This window comes from Anneissia japonica, unplaced genomic scaffold (genome assembly GCF_011630105.1).
Source record: "Anneissia japonica isolate Jap-2015-1 unplaced genomic scaffold, ASM1163010v1 scaffold4988_len2956909_cov206, whole genome shotgun sequence".
NCBI classification, from domain to species: domain Eukaryota; kingdom Metazoa; phylum Echinodermata; class Crinoidea; order Comatulida; family Comatulidae; genus Anneissia; species Anneissia japonica.
In genome coordinates, this window is record NW_022696345.1 from 62,858 (window position 1) to 83,838 (window position 20,981).

At 34.2% G+C, this 20,981-nt stretch overlaps 2 protein-coding genes across 4 annotated transcripts in view; one reads left to right on the top strand and one right to left on the bottom strand.

Moving 5' to 3' along the window:
* Positions 1–116: 116 nt before the first annotated feature.
* LOC117101765 (vacuolar protein sorting-associated protein 13D-like) overlaps positions 117–20,981 on the bottom strand; it is a 43,131-nt gene continuing 22,266 nt past the window's right edge. For all 3 annotated transcript variants that reach the window (XM_033241821.1, XM_033241822.1, XM_033241820.1), the window contains exons 30-61: positions 20,764–20,944; positions 20,119–20,302; positions 19,296–19,513; positions 19,085–19,163; positions 18,685–18,839; positions 18,230–18,455; positions 17,643–17,873; positions 17,281–17,447; positions 16,876–16,974; positions 16,490–16,726; positions 15,809–15,968; positions 15,431–15,609; positions 14,977–15,176; positions 14,466–14,536; positions 14,218–14,329; positions 13,454–13,546; positions 13,181–13,301; positions 12,896–13,030; positions 12,221–12,374; positions 11,555–11,756; positions 10,951–11,185; positions 10,654–10,836; positions 10,023–10,189; positions 9,593–9,724; positions 9,269–9,413; positions 8,668–8,843; positions 8,240–8,363; positions 7,499–7,728; positions 6,983–7,097; positions 6,068–6,292; positions 5,324–5,396; positions 117–319 (exon numbers count right to left, since the gene is read on the bottom strand). In XM_033241821.1, coding sequence (XP_033097712.1) covers positions 132–319; positions 5,324–5,396; positions 6,068–6,292; positions 6,983–7,097; positions 7,499–7,728; positions 8,240–8,363; positions 8,668–8,843; positions 9,269–9,413; positions 9,593–9,724; positions 10,023–10,189; positions 10,654–10,836; positions 10,951–11,185; positions 11,555–11,756; positions 12,221–12,374; positions 12,896–13,030; positions 13,181–13,301; positions 13,454–13,546; positions 14,218–14,329; positions 14,466–14,536; positions 14,977–15,176; positions 15,431–15,609; positions 15,809–15,968; positions 16,490–16,726; positions 16,876–16,974; positions 17,281–17,447; positions 17,643–17,873; positions 18,230–18,455; positions 18,685–18,839; positions 19,085–19,163; positions 19,296–19,513; positions 20,119–20,302; positions 20,764–20,944 — 5,197 coding nt within the window. In that variant the 3' untranslated portion in view covers positions 117–131. The remainder of the gene's footprint in view (positions 320–5,323; positions 5,397–6,067; positions 6,293–6,982; positions 7,098–7,498; positions 7,729–8,239; positions 8,364–8,667; positions 8,844–9,268; positions 9,414–9,592; positions 9,725–10,022; positions 10,190–10,653; positions 10,837–10,950; positions 11,186–11,554; positions 11,757–12,220; positions 12,375–12,895; positions 13,031–13,180; positions 13,302–13,453; positions 13,547–14,217; positions 14,330–14,465; positions 14,537–14,976; positions 15,177–15,430; positions 15,610–15,808; positions 15,969–16,489; positions 16,727–16,875; positions 16,975–17,280; positions 17,448–17,642; positions 17,874–18,229; positions 18,456–18,684; positions 18,840–19,084; positions 19,164–19,295; positions 19,514–20,118; positions 20,303–20,763; positions 20,945–20,981) is intronic.
* LOC117101769 lies at positions 1,444–3,404 on the top strand. The gene is made up of 2 exons (XM_033241826.1): positions 1,444–1,712; positions 2,194–3,404. Exons 1-2 carry the CDS (start codon positions 1,689–1,691, stop codon positions 2,818–2,820), a joined length of 651 nt encoding a protein of 216 aa, XP_033097717.1. The 5' UTR covers positions 1,444–1,688; the 3' UTR covers positions 2,821–3,404.

Here is a 20,981-nt window from a genome sequence, read left to right on the forward strand (position 1 = left end):
TTATTTAAAGAAAAAAGAAAACAAAAACTCTAGACTGGTACGTCTCTTGTGCTCTTGCATATGGCATCGATACCTTCAGTTTTTCCTGTACAATGAATGGTCAATGAACAATCCAGCCATTATAGTATAGATCAATGGCTGCAGCTTACCTGTGGAAAACTGTCTGTGATACGTAGAACCTTCGAAGGGCCGTCGGATATCACTTTGCATGTGAGGCTGCCTGAGCCAGGCCTGTGCTTGAGTCGTTTTACACGTTGTTCCTGGGGTGGCGCTTTGTCAGTTGTGATACAGCTCATTGGACCAAGTACAACTCCCATATCTTTAAATAAATATCAATAACTATTTTTTTAAATTTTCCATTTTCCAAAAGTCCATAATACCAATTGATTTTTTTTGTTATTTTCATTAATTGTTTTAGGCATAAAGCCATATATATGCCATAAGTGTCATATACCTTCACAAGACAAACAAAGACAAGATGCTCTATGTAAACTAAGTTCACTCCCATATAAAAATGAAATTTAAAATTTTGATAAAAAAAAATCACCCTAGAGCCTTGAAAGAACTTTTCAATTAGTGACCCTTTATAATAAAAATATAAATTATTTTGTCATTGAACTACAGTGTTTCTGGTTCAATGAACACCTACTCCCAAGAGGACATGTGCATGGTACAACCCCTACAAAAATGCACTATTTAAATGACCATTAATATAATTATTATACAAATATTGACTGTTCATGAGGGGAATGGTGAAATCTATTACCCCTCGGTGATGTAGAGACCGTAGTCAATCTTCCCGAGGGCCGGCCCTCGAGAAGATAGGCTACTGTCTCCTTATCACCGAGGGGCTATAGATTTAACCATTTCCCGAATCTAGATTGGCCCTTTGATCACCTAGGCCTAGGAAGTAAACCTAGGTGGCCTACTTGGTGTGTACTATTTTCATTACTTTTTTTATATTCATTACTTTTTTATTGTATATAATACAAAATAATAAATGAAATATTTCAGCACTTTAAAGACTAAGCGTATATTAGATGTAGCTTTTATCCATGGACTTCATCCAGAGACAAATGGGACAAGTAACATCTATTCATTCATTATTAAATTGTTATTATTTTTTAAATGATTTGTTCGATAAACCTAAAAATAGTTTACATCAAGAAAACCTATAGTTTAAAAAAAGTGTAAATAAGAATAAGAATATTTTAATTGATGAATTACTTTAATAAATAAGGCTCTGTTCACTCTATGGAATTATCCATATATAGGCATGATGTCATCACACCATATATGTGTAAATCACCTGTACATGTATTCATTATAGAAAACTTAATAGTGTGGGCAGAGCTTTACACAAATGAATATCCAGGAGTGTGTGACCTTCAACCAATCGTCACAAAATCATTTATAGGGCAATCAGGCAGTTGAACCAGGAAGTGATAAAATGCATGCAAGCTTGCATACTTCATTGATTATACACAATAAAGTATATTTATTTTATTGTGGTGTCTGTGTCTAATGGAGGAGGAAGTGTGTACAAGGTACATATATGTTCTTTTTCACATGGAATTGGTAGGTTTCAGAAATACTATACTGTATGCATGAGAATAAGTTATGACCGTAGCCAGAAACTAGATAGTAAACAGGAAATAATGTGATCTGTATCTATTGACTGATCATTAATGCTGATAGCATGCAGCCTACAGGTAAGGCTATACACTGATTTTTTTTGTTAGTATAATCAAGGATATCAAAGTATAATGCTACTCATTAAATCTGTCTGTATCAGAGATAATAAACTTGAGAGCAAACTTTAATAATTGGACTATTAGAATAGCTCAGCATAAACAAACTGTAGGCACAGACGATTCAGATTAATATTACTAATAAATACAATACTGAAAACATTCATCTACTACCAAACACTAAGTAAATACTGGAAAAATAATATTGTTACATTCAATTTTATTACTACTGTTATTGACCTTTTGCAAACAAACCAAAAAAGGTCAAGCAAACCATGCACTTATAAAAAATTATTGCACAGTTTGGGATAGGAAAATTACTAACATTGAGGTTTACAGTAATGACATCAAACTTGACTATTAAAATTAATATGTTATTATTTTTATAATAATCATTTTTATTTTAATGAATTTAAAGCATTTTATTATTTTCTCTCTACAGGCAATTATGTCCAAAGATTGCAAGTTAGAAAAGGTTGTTGCCAGCACAATTTTTGTTCCGATAATAATCTTCTTGAGCATATTTTACCTCTACAAACGATGTAGAAAGGAACCACAACAACAGCTCCCTCCTGTGTTTGTGCCTGATGATCCGGGATTAGAAAATGGAGAGTCAGAAGAACCATGCCCACGGCCTGACATAACTGGGCACTATTTTTATCACCAGCCTGTTGTATCATGGGTTGATACAAGTCGTAGATGTACACTACCATCAACTACAGAATATCTTATACACAACCAAGAAATACAGAACACTGCTGAAGCTAACTGTTATGACAATGCAGCAATTTTTAAATCTAGTGAATCTTTGCAGAGTGATTCTGGTTTTGTAGATAGTTTTAGATACTGGAAGATGCAGCAGCACTTAAAACTTCAGAAGAGGAGGATGGAAAAAAGAGAGAAGACATTACAAAAACTACTGGCAGAAACAACTCTTCACGAGAATTCCTTCAATACTCAACCATTAGTCTTTCAGAAAAAGAATCCAATAGTAAACACTAGAAGCTGCTCATGCAAACACACAAGGATATGTCTGAGGAAACCAAGGAAACAACCAAGCAGATGCTGACTTAGATGCTAATTGTGATTTTGAGAGCATATCTGAATAACTCACATTATAAGCATTAATGTGGTACTGTATTTGACTGACTTTCTGGGGAAGAACCAGAAATATGAGCATTTGAAAACCAGACATATATGGAAACAGATTTGATGAAAGTCAAAAACTAGCAATAAGCAGTTAATAAACTGAAGACACAAATTGTTCCAATTAAAAGTCATGGTAAAACAGAAAGGTGCTTATGTCTTGACATCACGGTTTTATCTGCGGCATTCCAACAATCTTCGCACCCTGAACTAAAAATGAAGGTTAGAATTTGAATGACTTTCTTAGGATAATTAGTTCCAGAGACATTTGAAGTTAAGTCATAATGGAAACTCAGATTTGATATAAGTAAAACTAACATAATTATAAATAAATATAATGTTCTATAAAAAAAAAAATTAATGCAATATCAACAGAGGGCACTGATCAACAGACCTTAAAGATTTTATCTATAGCATCAACAATCTGTGCATCATGCACCCACTACATGTTTGGCAGATTTTTAATTCATTCACAAAAATAAAGGCAATCCAAAAATGAGAGCATCAACACCAGATGAAGCGTACTTCTGTTGAATTGCGTTGATATAATTTTATAACTTTCATAAAAGTAATGAATTCAAAAATGTTGAGATCAAAATTGACACTAACATATCTCACCAATGATGAGTCTCATTTCCTGGAGAGACCTCATATTCATTTCATTCATTTATTCATTCGCTGTGTTTTTGCAGCACTTACTATCTGATAAATAATCGGAAAACTGCCATTTTGTTATTTTTCGCTGCAGAAACGGGGCACAAATTTTCTGATAAATTTTCATATGAGAATCAGATAATTTATTGGAAAAAGCTCCAAAATCTGAAAATAAATAACCCTTTGAGCGATGTCAAATCACGGACGTGCAATTAAGTCTTTTGGGTAGTTAGTTTCTAAGGTATCTAGGAATATGTTATATAGGCCTACAGGGCCTAGGATAATCAAACACTTCAAAATAAAAAGTGAGAACATTTGTGAGTTCTCACCACGAAATGAGACGCATTGTTGGTGAAATCATATTGAGATATTCACCAAAATAGGTCAAAGGCAACATTTTTACAATATTTTTTATTTTAATGTTTTTGAATAACTTGATACTTATATTTTATGATTGTGTACTTTTTAAGTGAATTTTCTTACTAAAACAGTGTTCTCTTATTTGTACAGGTTAGTTTATCTTTGAGGCCGATTTTCTCAAAACCTGGTTCTCATACACCTAAACTTTAAATGTTAACATCTCTGGATCTATTTATCCTAGGGAAGCCATTCAAAGACCAAATTAAAGTTTATAATGTGATCTACCAAAATGTAATGTTAACTCATTTTTTGAGGTTCATTTTGTAGTGAGACCTCACATTTTTCCTGCTCATTAAATATTTTTTTAAAAAGCTTGAAAAGGCTGCGTTCGATATCGACAGTGCCTGGCTGGGCTTTAGGCCTAGGCTATCCCTTCCTATCGCTTATTGTACCATAAAGCACACAAAAGCAAGCTAGCATTCTTTTTCGTCATCTTCTCACTCCTTTATAGAAGTACAATGAAATATCATTGCAACAGCACATTTCCCAGAGTGAAATAGTACCATATGATTTCATTCTTAGCCTAGGCCTTCCATTGTTGCGCAAAAAAGAGTCGCCTGTTAGGTCAACAAAATGGATGTTTTGGTGTTTAACACATTGCTTTGTTGTCCATAATATTGCATGATGGGATAAAATATTTGGTGAGAATTCTAAGATAATTTATCAGAGAAATTATCGGAGAAATTGTAAGTGTTGTTGAAACACAGGCTTATTCATTCATTATTTATTCAGTTACTTCATTTACGTATTCTCTTATTCATTCATTCATTTATGTATTAATTAGTCATTTATTAATTTCATTAATGTATTTACTCATTTCATTAATGTATTTACTCATTCATAAATGCACTCATTTATAAATTCATTCATATATTCAATCATTCATTCATTTATTAATTCTGGTAAGCCTTTGCAAGCATTACATTTTTTCCACTTTGCAACTTCCTTTTTAATTACTATTATTATTATTATTATTTTTTGATTAGATATTTTCGGGCGCCGTAACAAATGGCAGTTTTTGAGCCAAATAAATTTTAAAATGAGGTTTTAAAATTATTTTTGTGGACTGCAACATAATTTCCATTGGGTCGCATATTTGCCATCCTGCAATTTATAATCAAAAGCCGGGTGCTCACTGCATCGTAGTCCGACGCGACTCTATGAAGGACACAGCTCCACAACACAAGACATCATTTTAAATGACAATCCGTTCAGACTGCATCCAAAAATCAGCATATGACGTCACAACATCTAAAGCTCACAGAGGGAGTTTGACTTGTTGGCCGATGCTCTTACAACCGTTGTATGATGCAATGAGTGCCTGGCTTAAACAGGATAAAAACAAATCTTACCCGAGTTCAATCCCATAATGCCGTGCTTTGATTGTACTGTTAATCCACCAAGACTACACTGAAGGCGACCATCCTGAAATAAGTCATAACACACTCTAGGTCAAGTCTTATTCATACTGTATATCAATTTATGAATTTTTGTAAATCATTAAATCAGTTTTTTTTATATTACAGGTACATTGTATTTTAACGAATACAATGTATATTACATAGTACAGAGTATTTATTACAATAATGAATATTGATCAGATTTAAAAAAAAAATTATTTTGCAGCTGGCACTGCAACGAAAAAACTCTAGATATGGCTAATGATGAGTTGTTAAGTGTTTTCCACTAGGTGAATATATTTGCGCAAATGAAAAGCGTCAGTTCGCATTTACGCGCCCTGATCGGTTGCGCATTTTTTTCGCTTTGCAAAAACCAGAAACAGTTTGAACCAATTATTTTGCTGAAGTGAAAAACTCAAATAGAAATGTGAATGCGCATAACCAACGCTTTTGATTCATACAAATAAATTTGCCAAGTGGAAAACAGGTTACATATCTTATGTTTAAACATTTTGTTCCTGTAGGTAGTAATTAGAAGAATATGGAAATTAAGTGAGTCAAATTTTGTCACCTTTGTTTCTCCACTTTAACATACTGTGTATAGATAACTGGCAGTTGTTTTTCTTAAGCTTCAATCATAACACCATCATTTGTACCGTAACTCAGAAAAATAAAAATATATAAACATAATATTACCTCAGTGAAATACCAAGTTTGCGTTGCCTTTCTTTCCTCTTCTGGCTTGCACAAGATCAGATCAACAGGTTTGGTTGAGTCTGCCGCCCCCTCGGCAATGTCAAGCACGAGACCGTCTAGAGGTTTGTTTCGTTTTTCAAGCGGGTTACGTGGTGAACATGAGCCCTCATTCTGTAGCATACCAGTACTTGTCATCCGCCACAGCTGGCTACGTTTAGCTGGTTCCTACAGAATGCACACACAATAAACATTGTAAATGATGCATTCTTAATTAAAGGTACGGGTTGTGTAATGAGGATATATGCAAGTATCTAACCATTATTGTTTCATTATTATTATTATTGTATTATTATTATTGTATTATTATTATTATTATTGTATTATTATTATTGTATTATTATTATTATTATTATTATTATTATTATTATTATTGTATTATTATTAGTATTAGTATTATTATTATTAGTAGTATTATTATTATTATTATTATTATTTTCTTCCTGTTAATTGTTATTATTTTCTTCCTGTTAAATAATTATTATAATTATTATTATTATTATTATTATTTGCTTCCTGTTTAGCAAAAATGAATCAATTTTATGCCAATTTACTATATTCTCAGTGATTATCACCTCATTAACATGAAATTTTGTTATTGCCCTGAGTTGTTAATCATATAATAATAATAATAATAATAATAATAATTATTATTATTTTCTTCCTGTTAATTATTATTATTATAATTATAAATTATTATTATTATTATTATTTATTATTATTATTATTATTTTCTTCCTGTTAATCCATAAATTTTACTAACGATGCACCAAATATTTGCAACATGTGTTTATAATGTAGATGGAGCATTTATATTTGATGGGTACACTATCTAGAAGTGTGTTCTCATGTGTTTACCTTTTTCATCAATACAACATTCACACCATCCACTGCATCAAGGACAAGCTGTTTATTGTTGAAAGATCCTGGCTGATGGTCGTACTGGATTAGTGAATGTAGACTGGAGTCAGATCTAATGAAAAAAAAAGCATTGTTGTATTTTTCCAATATATATAGGAAGCTGAAATTGATCGTCATTGCTGACGTCACCATAACCATCACTATGATATTTACTTTGTGAGAAAAAACATATTTGGTAAATTGGGATTCAATCACAAAATTCTTTGATTATCGCTTGGATTCTTTGCCAACTTAGCAGTGAGGTCAAGGTTTGTATAATCTCTTGGATTTTTCCATAAGAACACATTTTCTTAAGATATTGTGCAATACGCAATAAATAATGGATAAATCACATGATAATGTTGGAATGGAAAAACATTTAAAATGAGTTATGTAAAGATGATAATAAATAAATTGATCATTTAGCTCCATGTTGAAAATAATTATGTAAAATACAGATTAAGTGAAACACACCCATTAAACGTGGCTGACATAGCAATATAGATGAAGTTCTCATAGTAGAGACGTTCTCCCTCGCCAATCTGGTCCAGCTTGTAGTAGGCACTGGTGCCTCCTTTTACTGTACACTTTAATTGCTTTGGAAGCTCAGGCTCATCCCAGGCATAAGCAATACTGGACTGTGAGGGCAGTGTTGTACTTAATGAGTCATCAGCTACACTAGCCTGGCGGAAAACAACATCAACCTGGAAAAGATTGGAGTGAAATTAACATACATCCAGAGTTATATGTTGATGTTCACAGTAGCCTTAAACCAGACTAACTCTGCATCAGCCAATGATTGTAAGGCCGCTGGACTGTGAGTACCTGAAGACATGATGCCGTCTCGCATAGTGTTGTCTATTGAATCAGGTCTGTCAATGACTATCGGCAGATAGCAGGGCCAGCCTTAGTCATTGTAACAATTAACCTTCTGAGATTTAACCTCATCATCATCATCACTATGAACTTTAGTAAAACACATAAATTAAAATGTTTTTAACAAGGCAAAATGAAAGGAGGTCTCATAGTAAACACTTTCACCGATTTCCTTATGCCAACATCACAAGACAATGGCTGCCAAACGACTTGGTACAAGATGGTTACACCAGTACCAGGTAAAACTTTTAACACAGGAAATTGTGCCTAGTATTTTCATAAGTAAGAATTTATACATACTTCCTACACAGACTTAATAATATAAATTCAAGGACTTACTTCAGATTTGTTGTCTATTTTGTAGGGTGGTGGCATTTTATCCACATTAGTGAAAACAATGAAGTAGGTGGCTCCACGAAGGCTAACTTCTACATGGAGAAGGGTACAACTATTGCCAGAGCCCCTGTGGGTAAATGAAAAAGAAAATAATTATAATATTAATCAATGAGAACTATAGTGCCAGTATCCATCTTGCAAACGTTGATGGCACTACAAATCCTCCTACTAAACATTTTCCATGTGGAATGCATTATAAAAGAGATGCGACATGCTCCCATTAGTCAATTGCAATGCAACAAACTAAATAATTGCAGAGAAAAATTAATATATAACGATTTTAAACTGACAGATGAAACTTTCACAACTCCTTAATTATTTGAAGGCATTAAAATTTTAATCTCTTCACCTAAGTAAAATTGATAGCTTACCTCATGTTGATGTTGAATGACAATGGTCGATCAATCCTGAATCCACCCGACCATCTGCAGTCTGTAACTTCTGACATCCGCACACATAGCAATTTGTCGAGGTCATCCCGTGGCCAATGAAAGACAACGCTCGATTCTGGCATCACCACTAGGTGTAATTCAGGCGATTTTGTCATCTGAAAAATTTAACAAAAGATAAAATGGAGTAAAAATAAAATTAATATGTTTTCCTATGGATTCCATTTTACAAATGAGGGGATAGAAAATCTCAGAATAATTACAGAAAGGTACAAGAATATAAAAAAAATGCATCACATTCACTGGCATGGACAAGAATACTTGTCTATACAGGACAAGCAAACAGTATATCTTGAATTTATATAGTACTGTATATTATGATACTGGTAGGTGCTTCTAGGTCCACGAACACACTCAAACAGAATTTTAGTAATAATCTAAGAAAGCTTAGATGTCTGTTGTGTTTTATTATGTGCAACTGAAAAATAGGTCTACTTGGTGGCGCCCTATAAAAATTGCAATGGCAAGTTGGAAACAACTTTTTTATATCATATGACAGCATTTATGTTTACTGATGACCTACCATTCCCTTTACAAGATGTCTCTGAGCAAATGACAGCTTACAACCTGCAAAGTTTACTAGTTGGAATCGCGGTACAAAGGTCACAATATGGGTTGAGACATACCGACCTTTGCCAGATGTGACGTCAATACCAAGATGGAACACCCTACACGAAAATGAAATTTTATTCATTTGATTTAAATATCTAACACAAAATCAATATATTATCAACTACGTTATAATAATTTACTACTTTTTGGCAACAATAATCGTGAAATTTAAAGGGCACAATATAGAATATCTGAATCCATGAGTATTCCTGTATACAAGTGCAAAATAACATACTTTTGTGGTCTTCCATTGTTTTGCAAGAGCCTCAGTGACCTCACACCAGTGCCTCTGTCCAAAGAGAATTCACTACACCAGTAGGGGCGCCCTTCATGGCCAGCAAACCCTTTACCAAGCCGCATTTGACACCTAAAAACCACATATATTATTATTAATGAATGTGTATCACTACAGTTCTTTTTGCAGTCACAATAAAAAGGGAATGAGGATGAGAATGTGATGATTACATGATTACATGTTTAGGGGATGTACTGTTCTATTATATTTTAGGGGTGTGTTAACTAAAGGAAGGGGTGTCCTAGTTAAATTACCAATGGTTTTAATCTATTCATCCAGATAAAAGTTTCTGAAACAGACATTCTAACCAAGCATCAGCTGCCTAACTTTAGCTACTATAACGTTTTAGATTACATCTATTTATACTAACATGAATGTTTTATCCAGGTCAGAGAACGAGTAGAGAAGGGGTGACATGCTTCTTGCTGCTTCGTGTTCTTCGAATTGGCCAGCTGAATCGTCATCAGCTTCATGTTGCTTAAAAATTAGAGGTAGACCCGATTTGTTGATCAACCAATAGGGTGCCGAGATGAGACACTAGAGGGAAGTAGAAACAATAATAATAATAATGAGTGGAGGAAGAAAAGCAGAATTAGTGGTCACATGATAAATATCAAGACAAACATTATGCAATAAATCACAGGTGGGTGGGTGTATATTATTTTGCGGCCTGCAAAATGAATTAAAAACCCTATGTGTGTGGCCCGCCAACCATCTTTGACAAGAAAACACCATGTTTATTACGGCCCTGACACAGGCCACCTGCAAAAGTAATATTAAAACTGAACATAAAGCGATAAAGGTTGTTGGAAGCGCAATGGAAACATCAAAGTTTAGATGTGGTAATCTGTGTTAAATCAAAAATCCACTTTGGTCCTACAACCTATTTTTATGCTCACCCATGCAATAAATTGTAAAGAAAATGTATGTTGACAACAATAATATATGGTCACATAATAATACTTTAGCCAATGAATAGTGAAGAATTTGTGAATATTTACTTTTAAAGCTCTTGAGGCCCTGCACTCCACTTTGGCATGCAGCACCAGTAGTCTGTCTCTGGTGTCGAATATCCTGATGTCTCCTCGCATATCATCCACTATTCCAGCAGGAAGATGTATTACTGCTCCTTTAGGAAAGTTTTCCAGAAAAAAGTGAAAGCTGATCTCTCGATTGATATCAACCTTAAAATAATGAAGGAAAAAAAAGGGTTAATGTTTATTGTAAATATTTCAGGTAGACATATATGGAATGTTGAAACAACTTTTCACTTAGGAAGTGTTTCCATTTGATCTTACCCCATACATTGGCTCATCTTTACCAGGAGCAATTTCTCCCTTCAAAGATGTTCCTTTTACGAAGTATTTGATCTCATATGGTAGAAGGTTCGTCATCACCAGAGTTGGCAGAAGCATCAACGTGTGACCAGGCTGCGGAGGAGTCTCCACACGCCGAGCAAGCTCTACGGATGATGGCTGTCTCTTGCTTAATGGGTCAACTGGGTATGCTTCACGCTTCACCCAACAGCAAAATCTAAATGCAAAAAAAATAAATAAATATTTTTAAATGATCTAATGCACATATGTGGGTAAAGTTCTTTTTACATTAAATAAGTTATCACTTGGTATCCTTATTTCTATTAAAATCTTACAAAACATGCATTTGTTTACAACCCATAATAATAATGTATCATTTTGAAAATATATTTCAATAATTATAGCCTATACTTAAAATTTGTTGATAATTGGTAAATTTGTGGTTCTTCTCATCACCTCCACTTGACACATATAAATACTGCTATTGCAAATTCTGCACTAACAGGAATACATCCTCACATGAATACTGCCCTCAATTATACACTGCCCTCAAATGAATACTGCCATCAAAGAAATGACTCCTCACCTGAACAGTTCCTCCTCTTCCTCATTGTTGGTCTTGCATTCCATTACTAAGGTTTCAGAGTCTGTAACTCGTTGCCATAGGAAAGCTCGCTTGCAGAATTCTACTCCACCATTTTTAGGTCGTGCCCTAAGATGCCAAGATATTCTATGAAGAGGTACAGTCATCTTGGAATTGGCCTCTAATATTCCTAGATCTTCAGATTCTTAAAGGCAAATGATAATAAATTACTCAAAACATTTTAATTTATTTCCATCTAATATTAAATGAAAACATCACCACTTATTAGAAGAGCTATCAACTATTATTATTAGATGCAGAGCACACACTGCATTATACAACGGTCATACGACAGTCGTATAATGAATCCATCTTTGCTTTCTGTGTGCATTTGGCGCGATGCGATGCCCTCTGATGATTTTTGGTGGCAGACTAAAAGCATAGTCATTAAAAACGTGCACATTGTTGCATTGCACTCTAAATGGACTTGCAGCGGCCAATGATGCAATTTGTGCCTAGATTTAGGGAAGTTGAGCAGCTTTTTGGGCATGAGAGAAAAATCATGGTGTTTGTTGGTTTGGAATTTCAACCTACAATTTGGAAAATGGAAGGTGAGCCTCTTAATGACGAGGCTACATCTCTACTATATAACCATTCTGATTGCCTTACCATATAATGTTGATTCAGGGTTGGTGACCTTTAGTTCCATTGGGATACTGAGTCGACTGACAACCATCAATCCTGACCTTACAGTTATGACCTTCCGTGCATTGCCTTCTAAGGTCACCTCAAACACTATTCTGGCTGGGTGGCTACTGGAGAACTAAAGGTAAACAATGAATCAATTCAAACATAACCAGACTCTACTAAAGTACACTGCACTACTGGCACGATAACTACTTTGCTGGACAAATGAGACAAGAGCCTGGTTCTCACGAGAGCCCTAGAATCCGGATCAGGAGCTAACCGTTAGCGCTAACCGTTAGCACCTGCGTGAGAACGCCTGATCGGTTAGCGCTAACGGTTAGCAAGCTCTATTGGTTAGCAAGTTGAGGGAGTTTCTATCATCAACCAATCACACGTACGTGTTTACAATTTCCAGTTTCTTATTGACCAGTGATTCGATAATCACATTGTTGGTATCCGCTAACCGTTAGCATCCGTGTGAGAGCATAGCCAAATAGTTTGAAAAGATATATATACAAAGAAAAATAAATAAATTTAAAAAAAAATAAATAAAAGGAATCGGGGGAAAAAAAATAATGTGTATAAAAAAATGAACACATTTAAAACCCACATATATTGGGGAAGCTTGAATCACATGATTATTGCATATGTACTTACAACATTCGAAGCTTGGTCTCTGTAGGGATTGGCTTGTCTGAAGTATACTCCGACCTTATCCACTGATACGGGAGCAACCTTGTGCCAACCATCTACCTTCACAAGAACTTGATGCATGTGTAGTTCACGCGTACTCTAAAAAATACACACACAGCATTATTAGAATAAATTCAGTAAAAAGAGAGATAAGACAAAGCCCCATTTATCCTTTTATGCTTGTTGAAAATGTAAACATACTGAACATGTGGCAATTCATTGGCCACTGATCTTGAACTGTATACTCACCCTATGCCTCATCTTATCCTTCTCCTGAAACTGAAATGTAACCTCATCTTGCTCTTTGACCTCTGTCCAAGCACTCACATTCTCACCATTAGCAACCTCACCCATAGTACTTGTAGCAACACTTATAATGAAAATGGAAACATAATAATAATAATGGCTAAATAATGAAATTTGAAAGCGCTTTTCACTCTTATTACAATCCTGGTCATTGAAAACATTACATTAATTAAACAATGTGAAGATTTCAGTTGTAAATATTTGGAGGGGACTTACATTGATGGCGTTGTTGTAATTGTGGCGAACCAAAGTCGAGAGCCAGTCTCGTTGCGTAGAGCAAATGGTACAAATGGTTTACGATGACGTTTACTAGAAGAGAGTAAAAAGTATCAGATGATGAGTGACAATGCATCTACTTGGACATCTTGAATTAAATTTAAAAGAGGACAACATATAGAAAGAGGGATAATATAAGAACTTTAGCAGATGAAATTGGTATAAACTTAGTAGAAAAAGACCGGAGTTCATAAATCTGTAGTGGTGCCCTCACTGACATTTTATCTTACTGAATGCTCAGTGATATGGGTGGGAATTGAACCCATGACCTCCAGATAACTTGCCTGATGTCTTAACCACTAGACCACCAAGCTTGCACTTGGTGGATAGTGATAAATCCAATGCTGGTGGTAGCCTATGGGTAAAATATCTGAAAAACCAACTATTACTCTCCATAAATAAACACCCTTTAAAAATAAATGGAGCAGTCAGACCCTGGCATCCTATATAAACTACACTACACAAAATCACATCCTCATTCTTTCTGAAGATTCATTCAAGTATTTCTATTTAGTGGAATAACAATGATTCAATGAAACGTCTAAAAAATGAATCTGGTTTTCAATAATTATAATAATAAAGTAAAGAAACAATTTTGTTAATAATGAATTTGAATAAACAAAGATGATAGGCAATGTCATTAATTTACAGGGCATGACATTCCAATTTTTAATTTAAATTTTTTTTTTTAAATATAAGATTACATTTCTTTGGTTGCACCAGCCATTTTGTAGTAGTCTTCTGTCCAGTTTTCTTTGGTAATTTGCACTAGGTCCATAAGTGCACTTGTCAGATTCAAGTCCAGACGTTCATCAACTAAAATGCACAAGATAAATATAATGAAAATATATCTTAATGACTCTTGTTGGATTTCTGTCCAACTCTCTCTGGACTCTCACATAAAGTGCAACCTTCGTACATTCAATATTCATTACTTCACATGACTTCTTACCTTTGACCTGTATAAAGAGTTTGGCTGGATATGAAGGTCTTTTTTGTTGGTAAATCCATTCCCCTTTGCATCTGAAATCAAAAGACATATTATTAATTTGACATAATGTTAAATATCCAATAAGTCTTATTATCCAAGCCTCTCCAAAGGCTGCAACAAAGAGAACCAACTCAAGTGGATCGATTGCGGGCTATTAGGAGGTGTGTCAAATTCTGGCTGGTGGACTGGAAAAGGTCGGGCCAGCGTGCAAACTCGCCCAATTGATGGGCTTGCAATGTGATGCCTATAATGCTAGGACTCATTTGGCTAGGCCAAGCTGAATCGAGCAGATTGACTGCAGGCCATTATTTTCTCAGTATTAGATACGGTATGGCGCAACAGGGCGAGGGTTTGTAATCTCAGACTATTTTGTTATAAATCAGGATTACAGTTGGTCTTATAGATGATATAAAAAAACATTGAAAATTGGATAGGATTAGAGAAATAATAAGAGCAAAATATGAAGGCTTACTTCCATGGTTCTAAGAAGGGTTCCCATCCTGAGAGACTACGATTATAATACTCTCCAACCAGGGTACAACTTGCCTGGCCTTCTACGCTGGACAGAAGCTTTTGGAAGAAGTGTAGATTCTGCAATGACAGCTCCATCAATGGAACATCAATGTCCCTACAGTCATCAATCAAACAAACAGAGATAGATGTGGCCCGGACCTAGAAAGAAGGATAAAGCTGATTAAATGCTTTTTATTCTTTGAATCACAAAAACCTGACTTAAGATGTTTCTAATTTAAGACTACTTTTTCAAATTTGCAACTAACAATCACCAATCTTCTAACACAAGGCTAACATATTGGAGGCCCAGCCCTGTGACCACCCTGCATTTCAAACCACAAAGGTGCTCTTGAATTGGAGAGTGAAATGTATCCTATTTTGATTATTATATTTTTAATTTTAAAAAGATATACCTCAACACCGGCCACTTCTAATGCTTTTTTCTCTGAATTATTGCTTTCCTTTTCTACAGTCTTGATAGGTGTGGCATTCTCAAGAAGCCAATTTGCAGCACCTTCCAGAGAGAATTTGCTTTTATCTAGCGCCCTCTCACAGTCGTTGTACGAGAAGCCGAGCTCCAATAATTTTGGTACTATAACAACAAAGTGAAAATATATAGGAATAGAGACGAAAAATTTTTTAAACACATTATCACAATCATGTAATTGCTGTTAATTAAATCGTCATTATCACCATCTTGTCATCATTATAATCACATTGCCATCATCCTTGTCACCTTACTACCACTCTGTCATAATTGTTATTACATCATCATCACCACCTAAGATTACCTAGTATTTCTTTCTTTTTCTGATCTTCTATATCAATTGCATCTTCATTGACTGCCTCTTTTGACTGTACCATTTGTGTCTGCAGGGACTTCACCAGACTTTGAAAGAGATTTACATCATGATAAGATACGCGAATAGTAAGGGGACCTTGGAAATGGACCTAGGATAAAGATAAAAAATCCGTTAAAAAATAAACTACCCCCATGCTAAAGTAACAAATAACTTTTCTCTAATTAATCCTTTAAGGGCATAGGGAACATTGACTTATCGTCGAAAGAGTCAACAATAATGTCATTATTATTATTATTATTATTATTATTATTCTTATTATTATTATTATTATTATTATTATTATTATAATAATAATAATAATAATAATAATAATGTCATTATTATATGTGTTGTCAGGTATTAAGCAAGTAATTTCATTTGAAAAGATTGATTTTATATTATTTATAAAAGTCAGCAATAACCTTTCAGAAAATCAACTTGGCTAAATTAAGAGAAAAAGATTTGTTAATTTGATAATTATTCTACAAGCAGGATTAATACATGATTATAAAATTGCATATTTTGTGCAACCATATGAGTATGTGGAATCGGAAGCAAATAGACAATACAGTACAAGATTCTATAGTTCCAAATTTACTACAGCATAGCAGGCGGTCAACATAAACTTACCTCCAGACTTGTGGGCACGTCCAAGTCCAGAGTTGCATCTAACAAGCCTCCACTGCGTCCATGCAAATGAGTGTGGTTTGCCTTTAGCTCCACACTAACCGTAATTGGATCAATGATCGAGAGTGCAGTATTTGTTTCAGACCCCATACGACATGAGAAAACCTCAAGTTCTTGTAATGTGCAAGAGAACGGATGTGATACACTCTCTGGCTTCAAAGAGGTCACTGCACATGCGACCTGCAAGAAGTAAAGTAATAATCCTTGTTTTGTTGTTGCATGAGAAAATTGATCAATATACTGAAATATTTTCTCTGGTGCTTGTATAAATTTTTGGAAATGAGTTCCCATGATATTATTTATGACATCATTTTTAAATGTTGATTTACCTTGAGTATAACAGCATCAGTATCGCTATACGATGGATCCTCTACAACCACAAACTCCGTCTCAGTGAAGTTCAAACGCAGCTCAAAAGTCTTCTCATTCTGTTTAAAAAATGATCATAATCAATCATTATCATAATAATAATTATAACAATAGTTTTCATTCTCATTGTAGTTATCATCAATATCAGTAAGCCATAATAATCATCACTATAATCATATAATCATAATAAAAATAAATATCAATAATAATAATATAATGATATTAAAAATAAATAATAATAATATAATCATAATAAAAATAAATATCAATACCAGCAATCGATTAATACCTGCATAAGCAGAGATAACAATAAGGATAACAATGTAGCACATGTGATAATCTGATAAAGCTTAGTTGATGCCTACCTGTTGCATAGGTGGTACTCTTTTTGTGGCAATACCTGATGCTACACTGATTGGTGTTGTTGACCGTTTCGATTCACGAGATTTTGTTTCTGTCTTTACTTTAAAGACATGATCTCCTGCATTTGTGTTGTTTACTACGGCCGCTTGATAGTAGGATCTATACTCAGCTGCACACATTGTACAAAAAGGATGACAGAAATTTCTTTCATTTTAGTTTTACTTTTTCCTAATAAAGTACCAAGTATTAAATTATTGTTTATCAATGATTGGTACACAGTATGTAATAAACATAATGTGCCATAAAATTAAATATTAATTATCACTGATCATTATCATAGAATTACAACAAATTAATGACCTACGAGGAAGCACTGTTTGTGAATTGTAGCTGAGTAAGAAATCCTTGGCAGCTAACCAAATATCAAGAATACACATTACTCGCATGTTGTTGAGTAGTAACGTGGCACGTGTGTGATCTGGTCGCGATGCGTAGTGAAGCTCCATCTGTAAGGGGTTCTGGCTTGTTTGTTGGTTGTGCTTCGAAGGAGTCAGGATCTCATGGAACACATTACCACTCTCAGACTCTGATTTTCCTATGAAACCAAAATATACTGATGATATTTGTTTTCATGTGTTCAATGATTGAAAAAAATATGATTTATACATAATTATTTTACAGAAGAGATTTATTGGAACAAATAATGTGAAAACTAGAAAGTTCAACCATCACAGATCCTAACAAATATTATTTGTATTTTTTTTAAAACTTTTTTAGGTTAGACAGAGATACCAGCCTGACATGGTGGAGCTGGAGCACTTACTTGCAAAGACAGAACAATGGTTTGAAACCATCTCCAGTATCTTGGCTAAAGGATGATGATGATAATGATGATGATAATAAACTCATATAATTATTATCTATTATTTAATAAAAATTTTTATTTTTTACCTCTTTGTCTGGTGTCATGAGCACGTAGCGCATGTGATACTAAATCAACAGTTTTGGAATCGTTAGAAAAACTCTCAAAAGAGAAACGTGACTTGATAAAGTTAATCTCCACTAGTGACCTTTCACCCTCTCCATCAATACTATGTGACTGCAGTAGTTCAAGGGTCACATTCATTAGGTCAATATGCATAGATAAGCTTGTCCAGACTTGCCCACTTAAAACTGTCTGAAAATTGAAAAACATGATTCAACTCAAGTTATTTTTTTCCAAAATTTCTGGTCATATGAATAACCCTAAACAAGAAAATTCTATTACCTAAATTCTTTTAAACTAATTTTGCAGTCAGTTTGTAACAAGCATACTACTGCAATGACAATCACTGGAAAGGCGATCAATGAAGGGTACCAAGACCGTCTAGTTTACACTGTATAACATACCACTCTACGTTCATTACCTGATTGATAGGTGCTTGAGGGCGCTGTATTGGTTGGAATTCTTCTAGAGGTTCTCCTAAATTGTGGTCCAGCATCCCTCTAATGAGATGGTATTGTGAAGTATCTATTGAGCAATGCACAGAAGATAACACCCCACTAATGCTGATATCTGGAACTAAAAAATTTGCAGAAATTAATTTTCATTGTTTTATCATTCTAAAATAATTTACTATAATTATCATTATTTATTTTCAATAGCATTTATCAGTTTATCCAGGTCAGTATTCACGAAATAGACATCAATAATTATTATTAAATTACTTTCATTTAACTATCAGCATGAAAGAGGGGGGTTATATAAATGAAAGTAATATGTACCATAAAACCAAGACATAAATTAGTTCCTTTAACTTCACTTACCTGTTCTACTAATATCAACATCTAAATTTCTCTCTACTTGAAGTCTCAATAGACAAGTTTGCTTCAAAAGAGGTGGACCCTACAAGACGATCAACACAACTTATAAATAATGTCAATTAATCTCTTTTCCACCTTTATTTACTTTTAGTTCACACATTTTACTATAGTCATATGGTAGATATAGCACCTACATGACACATTATTTACTCACCTTCCTAGAGACAACAAGTGATGGGAAGATAAGGGCAGTCTCATCCCGGGCATCAAAGTCTGCATGATCGATGCAGTTTCCAAGAAACAGATCCATATCTTCAAGACTCAGATTCATGCAATCCAGAAGACAAACATGATTCAACGGATCATCCACTGAACCATGACGGGACAGCCTTGAGGACTGCCGTGACAGAGACTGCTTAGAATTAAGCGTACCTATTGGCAGAGGAATTGCAAAACATTTGACAAAATTTTAGAATTCTACTATGTTAAAAACTGTGTATGCTGCATACTGTACACGTTTCCAAGAGCCATGCAGAGTCTGCATAACATTGGATCTTAGATCGTGGAACTCTGGAACTTTCCATCCTCTCACAAGACATAATTCTGATTCATTCATTTATGTGTTGTATTCAAATATTTACCTTCTACAAGGAATGCTATAAATTGCACAAACGAGTAATGGTTAAAAGCACAATAGGAATAGTTGCTTATTTCATTTAATTATTCACAAAATAGAAAAGAATTATTTAAAAATATACATTTAGTTATGAATGTACATTAGTATAATTTGACTGGCTGTAGTAAACATATTTTCACAATCTGCATGGAATATGGTCACTATGTTTGGCCAATAGCATGTTCTCATCACATTACCTTACCATGTATTATACAATAATGGTCAAGGGGGACAACTCTATACTGTATACTGTTGCTTGCTTTTAATAGATATATTGAACATGACCTTTTAGACGTGTAATGAAATACACGACAGTGTATTGTGATTGTACTCGATTTTGAATTAAAGAAAATAACTTCACCTGCTGTGCTTGTTGAAATCGTTCCAGCTGAGCCAGCAAATAAAAACTGATTCTTGAGGGTAATGCGTCCTAGATTGGCCACCAAGGTTTCCTTAGATTTGGAACTTAGCGGGATGAGGATGACTGGCGATCCAGCAGAAATGTCCATCAGTAGCCTACCGTTCCGAGCAGGATCTTCTTTAACCTGCAGTATGAAAAAAGATTAAGAAATGCTTAATATATTAGTCATTATATCATCCTGCATCTCTTTTGTTTACACTTAACCATAATCAATTTTCTTCCCTTAAAACTGTATTAAACTAGTTCTAGAGATTTATACTATACTATTCCTAATTATCTTTGGGTATCAGTTTGGTATCAGTGTCTTTAGAATATTAAATGACCCTAAAAGAATGAATAGTCTATGCACTTCTTGTTGTTCTGTGAAAGGTTGTTTGCAATTTTTATGGGATATTAGACCATAATAGATATAAAGTTAAAAAAAAAATGGAAATGAAGAAAAAAAAATTTATTAGTATGCCGTAAATGCTATCAATAACACTTCTTGATACCAAACCAGTTTTTGTTTGATGTAATATTTTAGGGTGCGCTCAAAATTAAATTATAAATACAATAATAAACAACATATTACTAATTATCACGTACTTGTTGACCATTGGATGCTGCTCTCATGCGTCCCAGCATGTCCTGCAGAGTATTGAAATGCTGTGCAAATGCTAGCAGCTCCATCTGGAAGCGATGCGTGTGAATGTAGCATACAGATGACATCTGCAGATTAATACTGATATCGAATTCTCGCAGTAGATCAGGATCTGGCTGGCCATATCTTTGGAAAAAGAAACGAAGCATTATTTTTTCAATTT